The sequence below is a fragment of the Rhodnius prolixus genome, unplaced genomic scaffold, assembly GCF_049639745.1.
Source record: "Rhodnius prolixus isolate KJV_2025 unplaced genomic scaffold, Rpr scaffold_1, whole genome shotgun sequence".
Taxonomy (NCBI): Eukaryota; Metazoa; Arthropoda; class Insecta; order Hemiptera; family Reduviidae; genus Rhodnius; species Rhodnius prolixus.
In genome coordinates, this window is record NW_027411581.1 from 54,154,139 (window position 1) to 54,165,631 (window position 11,493).

General features: G+C 35.2%; 1 protein-coding gene across 1 annotated transcript; it reads right to left on the minus strand.

Annotated features, from left to right (window-relative positions):
* Nucleotides 1-756: 756 nt before the first annotated feature.
* On the minus strand, nucleotides 757-11,266 carry LOC141462120 (uncharacterized). Its single transcript, XM_074143726.1, has 6 exons — nucleotides 10,190-11,266; nucleotides 9,872-10,092; nucleotides 8,913-9,108; nucleotides 7,656-7,821; nucleotides 1,331-1,484; nucleotides 757-1,251 (listed from the first exon to the last, which is right to left on the minus strand). The coding sequence occupies exons 2-5, from the start codon at nucleotides 9,920-9,922 to the stop codon at nucleotides 1,346-1,348; spliced, it is 552 nt and encodes a 183-aa protein (XP_073999827.1). The 5' UTR covers nucleotides 9,923-10,092; nucleotides 10,190-11,266; the 3' UTR covers nucleotides 757-1,251; nucleotides 1,331-1,345.
* Between the last annotated feature and the right edge of the window lie 227 nt (nucleotides 11,267-11,493).

Below are 11,493 nucleotides of genomic sequence, written 5' to 3' on the forward strand. Positions count from 1 at the left end.
CGATAAGGTTAATGGATTAATACAAACTAGGTCAATTACGCTACTTCCTTTTGGTGCTATATATGTAAATTTAGCTGGGGAATCGCTACAAGATCGCCCGTTTAACACAAACAAGCCTAGTTCTTCCATAATTTGCACCAATCGACCACCCCTTTTATCATCTTTTTGATCTAACGATCTTCTTTTAGGATCAAGAAAAGAATTTTCAAAAATTTCCTCATCCAAATTATTTAGATTGGATATTCTAGAATTAAAATCACCCCCGAGTATAATGTTGTGACATCCATAACATGAAATAATATCATCCAATACAGTTTTAAATAAATTTAAGGTAAGAATATCATCAATATCCGGTTTAAAATAAATTATTCCAATAATAAATTGGTGGCAATCTATTTTAAGCGAAATAAATAACCAGTAAGCCGATTTATTGATAATATTTACAGAACTTTCATATTTTGATTTAATAAGCAACATTAGGCCGCCACTAGCCCTGCCACGAGAATAAACTTTAACCGCATCACTCGTAACCAAAGTATATTAACTTAGAAAGCCTGGTTTGATAAATTTATTATAATCCCATGTTTCACATAAACAAATAATATCATTCTCTGTTAAAATATTAATTTCTTCAAAATTTAATTTAAATAAAGAATTAATCCCGTTAACATTCCAAAAAGCAATATTAAAATTTTTATTATCCTGAAAATGAAAACCAGAGTTATGCAAATTACCTAAATTAATACTAGAGATTTTTTTCTTAGAGTCTTCTATTTCTGAGGAGGTTTCCGGCTGCTTGATTTTAAAAAAGGATCTAATGACCCGTGACGCCCAGTAAATTTCCTCTTCTTACTTCCTTTGGAAGAAATCTCAGATTTTGAAGATAAATCAGAGTCGAGGTCACCGCAATCCGCAACATCATCATCAGTTGTTATAGTATTAGTCGCTACTCTGAACAGCCCATCCAATTCAGCTAAATTTTTAATTTGTTAAGATTGCCTCATTTTCCGAAAGACGTAATTATGTTTATTAACAAATATAATTAAACAAAAATATACAATGTTAACGAATTATGTGAAATCAGTTCTAAAAATTTGTTTACTTAGCTAAATTGTTGCACACACAAATGGATCTGTAAGGAGGCATTCCATCCATATTTTGTAATACATAAATAAATTCAATTTTTAGACATTCAAATAAATCAATCTGTTTTGCTTTATCAATCTCATTTTTAAATAAATAATTCACCATCTATTGAAGTAAAAAGAAAAAAAAATGAAATAATAAGGAAACCCCACAATTAAATAGCAGCAATAAACTAAATTCTTACATTGAAAGCAAGTTCTCAATTAAATGAATCTGAGTCCCGTAAAGCCCAGTGAATATATTTTTTCCATCTTCTCCCCAAAAGAAAGGAAGGATACTTCGAAGTCCATCGGAACATTTCGCTAATTACCTGACTCCTGACTTCTCTACATACATCCCTAAAACAAAAATAGGTTGCTAATATTTTTTAAAATAAATAACATAAGCATGAGTAGAGAGAAAAATTAAAACCTTTTTAGCAAAAAAATAAGAATATGAAAACATTTGCAGAAATTCATCTTATATAATTGTTGATTTTTCTGAGTAAGAAGATTTACGATTTGAGTAGAAATGCGTTGAAATTGAGATCTATATGTTCACAGAGCAGCAGTACCCAGGGGGGCGTTCATTATAAAGCTGCTAAACTTTTTTTTTATTAAGTACAAAAAATTATATTCCAAAAATTACTATTTTTTATTATTTTTTATTGTGTTACGTAATCAACACGAAAAACATTTAATTTACTCTTTGAATCTTAGGGGTTTCACTAAAGAGGCTGATTGCACCAATTCATCTTCGATTCCAAGAGAAAGTGAAATTGGAATTTCTTTTTAGGTACCATTTATTGTGTTATATGGATTATCAAACTTCATAGGGTTTAGGGAATTTAAATACTTTTCAACTTTCTAAAAATGCAGAAAATTTAAAACAAAAAAATACCATAAGTATGTGATTAACCAGTTCTAGAGTAAGAGGAAATCATGCGATCTTTTGTTTAGATGCTTAACGCACCATCCCATTAATCCTCAATATTTATCCTTAACAAAAACTTACAGTTTAAAATGTTAAGTATAAGGGTTGATTAAACGCCAAAAGGTACACAAATCAGCGAGTACCCAACATTTCATTAATACTTCATTAATATTTAAGTAATTCTACTGCATTAATTTTCATTAATAAGTTATTTTTTAGAATTTATTAGATGTCACAGACCCTTATGCTGGCCATTTTCGTCTACAAAATATATGTTCAATTAGCACTGTAGATTGACTGTAATATCTAGTTATCTATAATAATGAAACTATTAATTACAGGTTAAAAAGAAAAACGTTATAAAAAATAAAATAAAAATATGAGGCTAAAAAATTCAAAACCTTGTTTAAAAAAATGCTTACACCAACTTACATCAATGATTTTGTTTATTTTATTTATTTATTTTTATTTCTTAAATAAAAATCGTCGGTTTAAGTTCTTTCTTCGATTAAAGTAATTGTTATTGTATGAAGTAGTCAAACGTTTATAATAATAGGTAATAATTATCTGGCTTTATCGCAAATAATATAGTTTTCTTCAATTACATTCTCCATCTAGGTGTTCTTCCCACAATGTTGTATATATGTAATATAAAGTAAATAAGATATGCATATTTTTAGGACAGTTAATTATTCCAGTAGTTTACTATAAGTAAAATTAGGGAGACTAAATTAAATTACAATAGAGAAATCAGTAATTGTAGTTGAATAATCTACTTGTTATTAACTGTGTGTTAATTGTGCTCACGAATATTTCAGTAAGACGAATTCAAGACAGTAGCCTACTCTAACTTTGTCTTTACTTTAACATGCATGTACATATATGTGATTTATCATAATTATAACAAAAAAATATTATAAATGAAGTGGCCAGCATAAGGGTCTGTGACATCTAATAAATTCTAAAAAATAACTTATTAATGAAAATTAATGCAGTAGAATTACTTAAATATTAATGAAGTATTAATGAAATGTTGGGTACTCGCTGATTTGTGTACCTTTTGGCGTTTAATCAACCCTTATACTTAACATTTTAAACTGTAAGTTTTTGTTAAGGAGATTTTTGTGCCTTTTGGATAGATTTTCCTTTTTGTCTATTTTACAAAGTTACATATCTGCTTTACAGATTTTTTTAAAATTTGGAATAAGCAATTCTATCATTATAACCTGATAAGGTGTTAACTACCACTGGAGAGATCTTTTTAAAGAATGATTGTAGTTGCGGCTCCCAAACCATCCTCAATAACAATTTTTTTGAGAAAGCGTTTTGAATAACATAGGAAGGTATTTGTTCGTAAATAGCAAAATTAAACTGCGATTTCAGTACTTCCTTTTAAGAGGAGTAAGAAAAATAAACTAGGATTGCAGTACTTCTCCCTAAAAGGCAAAGAGGCAAAGATTTTTTAATCGAACGACAATTCATTGATTTAAATCGGTTCACTCATTGATAATTTAAACGATTGCAGTACTTCCTCTTAGTAGGAGCAAGAGAATCAGCAACGTAGAGGAGCTTTAACCACTTATTCGAGCTGAATTTTATCAAAATCGGACTAAGCGTTATAGAAATATTGGTAATAATAGTTTTAGAAAGGGCCTTATTTGGGTGGGGCAAACTCCCCTCCTTATGAGACACGGTGCCGAGACTTTTAAAGTGCAAATCTGTATAAAATTTCGATTCGAATGACACTTCATTCATAAAAATCGGTTCACGTGTCGATAATTTGAAACGATTGCTATACTTCCCCTTAACAAGTGTAAGAGCTGATCGCCGCTTTAATGTTACGTAGGGGAGCCCTAACCCTATCATCCTACCAAATTTTATCAAAATCGGGCCAAGATTTACAGAGTAATTAGTAATAATAATTTTGGAGGGGGCCTTACATAAAGGGGGCTAACTCCTCTCCCATTCGATGTACAGCGTCGGGACCCCCAAAAGGCACATCTACATAAAATATTGAATCGAATGACACCTCATTCATGAAAATCGGTTCACGCGTTTAGGCGCTACGTTGTTTACAAAAAAGGTAACAACAAGAACAACAACAACAACAACAACAAGAACAAGAACAAGAACATTTTTTGAAAAAGCCGTTTTTGCTCATTTTCGGCAACTTTTTTCTCGAAACTTATTAGATCTGGGTGGTTGCAAAAAAATTACAGTTATAAAGGAGGGTTTGGAGTAAGATTTAAAGAAAATTTGGGAATTTTATCTTTTATAGAAAAAGAGAAAAAAATTGTCAAAGTTGGGTGTTTTTCAACGTTACGCTTTTTCGTGCAGTTTTTGATGGTCAACCCTTATACAACTGTCCTACCGGACAGTTTTAATCTTGGCCCGATTTTGATAGAATTTGGTAGGATGATAGAGTTAGGGCTCCCCTACGTAACAATAAAGTGACGATCTGCTCTTACACTTGTTAAGGGGAAGTATAGCAATCGTTTCAAGTTATCGACACGTGAACCGATTTTCATGAATAAAGTGTCATTCGAATCGAAATTTTGTACAGATTTGCACTTTAAAAGTCTCGACGCTATGCCTCATAAGGAGGGAAGTTTGCCCCACCCAAATAAGGCCCTTTCTAAAACTATTATTACCAATATTTCTACAAAGCTTAGTCCGATTTTGATAAAATTTAGCACGAAGAAGTGATTGAAGCTCCTCTACATGGCTGTGAAGTGCCATCATGCTCTTACACCTACTAAGAGGAAGTACTGCAATCGTTAAAATTATCAATGAGTGAACCGATTTACATCAATGAATTGTCGTTCGATTCAAAATCTTTGCCTTTTAGGGAGAAGTACTGTAATCGCAGTTTATTTTTCTTGCTCCTCTTAAAAGGAAGTACTGAAATCGCAGTTTAATTTTGCTATTTATGTACAAATACCTTACTATATTATTCAAAACGCTTTCTCAAAAAAATTGTTATTGAGGATGGTTTGGGGACCGCAACTATAACCATTCTTTAAAAAGATCTCTCCAGTGATAGTTACGGTTCCGATTTAACACCTTATCAGGTTATAATAATAGAATTGCTTATTCCAAATTTTAAAAAATCTGTAAAGCAGATATGTAACTTTGCAAAATAGACAAAAAGGAAAATCTATCCAAAAGGTACAAAAATCTCTTTAACAAAAACTTACAGTTTTAAATGTTAAGTATAAGGGTTGATTAAACGCCAAAAGGTACACAAATCAGCAAGTACCCTACATTTCATTAATACTTCATTGATATTATTTAAGTAATTTTACCGCATTAATATTTTTTAAGAATTTACTAGATGTCACATACCCTTATGCTGGCCAGTTCATTCATAATAGTTATAATTGTGTAACTGGGCAATAGAACTATAGTTGCTATGTTTATGGTTACAGCTGTGTGATTTTGATTTGAAAAAAAGGATTTTAAATATATTTTATTCATTCTGAGTTGGGACTTGCTGGAAGTAAGACAAGGACAAAACTGTTTGGAAAACCCTGTGTTACCTCTTGTTGACCTGCGAGTCTTCTCGTCTACGGCCCTGCCGTAATTGATGTTATTAAATAATTTATTAAAGAATTTATCCTGTGAAACTATTCTGATTAATGGTAAGATTGGCTATCGTTACTTTAGCTTATGCCAAATAGTTTATTGGTCATATCTCTCTGTGAGTGTGTGTGAATGTGTGTGTGTGTGTGTGTGTGCGCGTATAGAATCATTGCTCAAGTAAGTGCGAATTAGGAAGAGTCAGCGGCTGGCCTACATTGTGATAAAATGTACATTATATCTTCGTATAAATAGGTACTTTATTTTAACTCTATACCAAATTACTCTTCTGATTTCTCTTTAATATGCCCTTTATTCTGAGTAGTCACATATACATGCATGTTAAAGTAGAAAAAGACTAAGTTAGAGTCGGCTACTGTTTAAATTTGAATCACGGAGGATTTAAAACAATATTTCAGTCTTGAATTCGTCTTACCGAAATATTCGTGAGTACAAATAACATACAGTTAATAACAAGTAGATTATTCAACAATATTTACTCATTTCTCAATTGTAATTTAATTTAGTCCCCCGAATTTTACTTATGGTAAAATACTGGAATAATTAGCTGTCCTAAAAATATGCATATCTTTATTTTCTTTATTTTATATTACATATGTATAACATTGTGGGAAGAACACCTAGATTGAGATTGTAATTGAAGAAAACCATATTAAAGTAAATAAAGAGTAAATATTTTGTAGACGAAAATGGCCAGCATAAGGATCTGTGACATCTAATAAATTCTAAAAAATGTGAAGGAAAAGTTAATGCAGTAAAATTACTAAAATTATATCAATGAAGTATTAAAGAAATGTTGGGTACTGCTGATTTGTGTACCTTTTGGCATTTAATCAACCCTTATACTTAACTTTTAAAACTGTAAGTTTTTGTTTAGTACTTGCAGAAAGTTTGTTTGCGTTAAAGACAAAATTTACTTTAACGGTCACTGGGTCTATTTTTTGAGAACTCAAAACCTATTGTATTTATGCATTCAGTTAGCCTATCCTAACCATCAGGTCCAGGGGATTTAAAGGGCTTGAAGTGGCTCACTGCCCACACAACCTTGTTGTAGGTGATGCAAACCTTAGCAACGGTCCAGTTCTCCCTAGTGCTCCGACTCTCGTCGGGCACTATGGTTTCCCCACCCAGTTGCTCAGTTGCGACCACCCTCGATTCAGGAAAGTGAATCCTCATGAGACATTCCAGAGTGTCTCTCCCTGATTTCGTAAAATCCCCTTCCTCGTCTCTGATGGTTCCCAGAGAACACCCTGGGCTCTTCGAAATGATACGATGGAGTCTAGCTCCCTCCGAGGTCATCTCTACCTCTTCACAAAGCTTCCTCCATGAATCTCTTTTAGCCTTACGAATGGCTAAATTGTAAGAAGTGAGGGCCTCACGGTACTCCTCCCATGTACCCCTTCTTTTAGCTGCATTAAACAGTTTTCGGACCTTTTTGCGGAGCTCCATCAGCTGATTATTCCACCAGCTTACCTTCCTTTTCGTATGCATAATCGTCTCCGCACAGTTAGCCCGGAAAGCCTCTATGATGACGCTCTGAAAGCTCTCCGCAGCGTCATCAATGTCCGTCCGGGTCCTAAGGTTGTTCCTCACTGTATTAATGTTTTGACTAATATCCCGTCTATAGGAATCCCAGTCCGTCCTCCTAGGGTTTCTATAAGTAACTACCTCCTTACAGTCAAACCCAACGTCGAACCTTATATACATGTGATCCGAGAGCGAGGGAACCCCTGATACATGCCAATTCCTAACTAGGGTCGATACAAAACTAGTCCCCAAAGTTAAGTCAATAACCTCCCTACGTATAGAATTATAGAAAGTATATTTGCTCTCCGCACCCGACCACGACGCTTATTTTGGTAATGGGTGGTAAAACCCACCAGAAAAAAATAGCCATTGTTTTACTTTAAATTATTAATTAATTATTTTACTTTTAATTCTCAAACTGATGAAAACATTATATAGCTATTTAAAATATTTTAATGGGTGCAACACACCTTATAGCAAATTTGAACACATTTTTGAATAACTGATACCAATACTGAAATATGTTTTCTTTCTTTTCTTTTAACTTAGCTTTGCTTAAATCAGGAAGATCAGGCGCACTTAGATCAAGAATTATATCCTCATTACAACTATGTAGACTTGTCATGATTTTCATGCCTGAAATCAAATTAGGATTGACAGTTTTCATATTAGAGAAAAGAGATCAATTAAACTCAAATATTTCAACTCTTACACAATAAGTACAACGTACAATAAAGAATTCTTAAGAAAGAAAGTATCTTAAACAACCGTTTGATCCTAAACTTGATAAAACTGTAGTATAAACCCTCTACTTTAGTAAAGGTCTTGCTTTGCTACTGCATTTTCTCCGACTAAAACTAACCAAACCCTGTTTCTATTGAACTCTTACATGCTCAATCACTATTTCTGTTAGAGTTTTGTTTTCTTGCACCTAGTAGAATGCGCTAGGTGTGACAGGGTCCCCTTTTGTTGTTAAACTTAATTAGGGGCATAGAAAGAAACTTGCAACGTTTTGCAAAGCGAAAAGGTTCCTTTTTGCGACCATTCAGATAAAACTGCCTTGGGGCTCAGAGGAAACTTTTTTACACTCTTTACTTAAAGAGTATGGTGGATATGAGTACAAAATCTTTCCGAAGAGCCCTGAAAAGACTCGCAAAACCATTCTGTAATTAATAAGTACTTTTCTAAACGGCACTTACAGAGAGAGGAACATATGTGTTGCCCTTCTAGAGCAAGAGGACAATGAAGAAGGATCTCCTTCTCCGATTTTTACTCTCATTTCCATATTTTTCCAAGTCACCATGGCAATTAGAACGTCATATTGGTGGGGGCTCTACTAAGATACTAGGGTAATGGAAAGCGGGCCCCACTCGGTCAAAATTATTGCCAATATTTTTTGATACTGATAATAATTACAATGAAGTCAAAATTATTAACTTGATCAATGGAGCAGTTTGGTCAATTTTCACCGAGCAGGAGCCTAATTTTTTTTTTAAGAGGCGTCAACATCTCAGGTCATTGGCAACCATATCTTTATTTATGCATTGCCCGTCTACGGACAAAAAATAATCTCCATTACCAGACAATGATTTGTGAGAAGCTCCAAGAATAAAAAATCTAAGAACAGGCTACATACGAACCCAGTGTCTCCATGTCAGAATCCAATGCACTAACCGCTGAGCTAATCTTTTCCATTTAGACTTTTAAATGTATAAATATTTAATAACCTGCTGCCACCGCTACCATCCTGTACGACGTCCATAATCCTTTAATGAGTGTCGTGCAACTGGTGATGATGGGTTGCATAAAAGTATCATTATTTAATATCTGTTTTTGGTTTTGTTCCAAAACACCTTCAAGAAAATCTCCTAATCGATCAAAAAAAATCCACTTTATCGTTCTAGGTTCTCTTGTGCTTTCTTGCTGTAAAAAAAAAAAAAAAACAACAAAAAATCAAGTGAAAAAAATTAATTTATAAAGAAATGAAAAAGATATTGAGTGTCTCTCCCTGATTTCGTAAAATCCCCTTCCTCGTCTCTGATGGTTCCCAGAGAACACCCTGGGCTCTTCGAAATGATACGATGGAGTCTAGCTCCCTCCGAGGTCATCTCTACCTCTTCACAAAGCTTCCTCCATGAATCTCTTTTAGCCTTACGAATGGCTAAATTGTAAGAAGTGAGGGCCTCACGGTACTCCTCCCATGTACCCCTTCTTTTAGCTGCATTAAACAGTTTTCGGACCTTTTTGCGGAGCTCCATCAGCTGATTATTCTACCAGCTTACCTTCCTTTTCGTATGCATAATCGTCTCCGCACAGTTAGCCCGGAAAGCCTCTATGATGACGCTCTGAAAGCTCTCCGCAGCGTCATCAATGTCCGTCCGGGTCCTAAGGTTGTCCCTCACTGTATTAATGTTTTGACTAATATCCCGTCTATAGGAATCCCAGTCCGTCCTCCTAGGGTTTCTATAACCTTACAGTCAAACCCAACGTCGAACCTTATATACATGTGATCCGAGAGCGAGGGAACCCCTGATACATGCCAATTCCTAACTAGGGTCGATACAAAACTAGTCCCCAAAGTTAAGTCAATACCTCCCTACGTATAGAGAATTATAGAAAGTAGGTTCTTCTCCTTCATTAATGACAAACAAATTATTAGCAAGAATGAAGTCCAGAAGTTGCTTACCTCTTTGATTGGTCCCTGAACTGCCCCACACCACATTGTGGGAGTTAGCATCACACCCAATCAATAGTTGCAGACCTCTCTCCCTACACTGGATGGTCAGATATTGCATCTCCTCCGAGGGAGGGAGGGCTGTTGAATCGTAAGGAAGATAGGTCGAGGCCACAACAATTTCCTTGACCCCTTCGTCCGCACGTAGTTTCACCTTCACTGCAGTCTGGTCTCTGAAACAAAATTCCATCAGCAGTAAAGACGTAATATCTTCCCTAACGTATTTGCACGTCCTGGGATTATCCAGGCTTCGATCATAAAAAATCTTACCTTTAGCCTCGCCAAGTCCTGCCACCCGCCCCCGTACTAGCCAGGGTTCCTGAATTAGGACTATGGCGATGTCTTCGTCGCAAATGAAGTGTGTTAGAGCTGCCGATGCCCCCCTACTGTGGTGGAGGTTCACCTGCAGCATCCTCCAAAAGTTTGGGGGGGTCATTATCCACGATCAGGGTCTTCGTTATACAATTTCCACCAATTTTCGACTAAACTCTTTAACAAACACATAAAAATAAGCACAATGTAGTTTAATTACATAATCTTGATCAAAATAACAGAATTTTTCTTAATTACCTTCAAGTCTACACTTTTCTTTTTAAGTGCTTTCATGGATAGTCTGGTATGTTCCATGAGTAAAGTGGTACTTCAGGCACATTTGACCTGTTCTCTTGGCAACCTTGACACTTGGCCACATACTGCTCTATATCTTTTTCCATCGCAGGCCACCAAACATAATAACGCGCTATCGACTTCATCGCTATCACACCTGGGTGCCCTTCATGGAGAATCGCTAGCGTTTTCCCTCTGAGTGTCTGGGGAACTATTATTCTCCCGTTCCACATAAGTATGCCCCCTTCTAAAATTATTTCATTCTTTTTGTCGAAATAATATTTTATTCCTACCTCTTTGAGTTTCGGCTGCCAGCTGGTGATGACGAAAGTACTCACCTTGCTTAAGATTTGATCCCTCTTAGTCTGAATTTGTAATTCTTCTTTTGTTAATTCCAAATCTTCCAACTTTTTTATTGAAATAAAGCTATCTGCGACATCGTTATTATTATCATTATCTTCTGTTTTCAGTGGAAGTCTTGATAATGCATCCGCTACAGAATTATCTGACCCTTTTCGGTATTCTACATCGAAGTTGTAATTATTGAGAACAACCGCCCAGCGGATTAGTCTGTTGTTAGTCACTTTGGGAAGATCTCTTTTGGGACCAAACAATCTCTCTAAGGGTTTATGATCCGTAACTAGAGTGAATTTGTTCCCATAGAGATAGATATTGGTGGAATTTTCTCACTCCAAATACACATGCTAGTGCTTCTCTGTCAATGGACGCATAATGTTTTTCGGCCGCCGCTAATGTCCTTGAGGCGTATGCCACCGGCCGTTCGGTTCCGTCAGGGAAGTTATGCAACAAAACCGCCCCCAACCCTGATTCAGACGCGTCACACATAAGGGTCATAGGCATTCTTGGGTCATATGGTACAATGCACTCCTTACCCATAAGTAACGTGTTTTGTCGCTTGAAACACCTTTTCTTCTTCTTCAGTCCAATTCCATCTCACCTTCGAACTT

Excerpts from the sequence above, each read along its gene's own strand:
- LOC141462120 (XM_074143726.1), bottom strand. The coding sequence starts at position 9,922 with ATGCTAACTCCCACAATGTGGTGTGGGGCAGTTCAGGGACCAATCAAA. Across the intron at positions 9,109-9,871 it reads TTCAGGGACCAATCAAAGAG|CAAGAAAGCACAAGAGAACC; the intron begins GTAAGCAACTTC and ends TTTTTTTTACAG. Across the intron at positions 1,485-7,655 it reads GTGTTCAAATTTGCTATAAG|GGATGTATGTAGAGAAGTCA; the intron begins GTGTGTTGCACC and ends TTTTTGTTTTAG.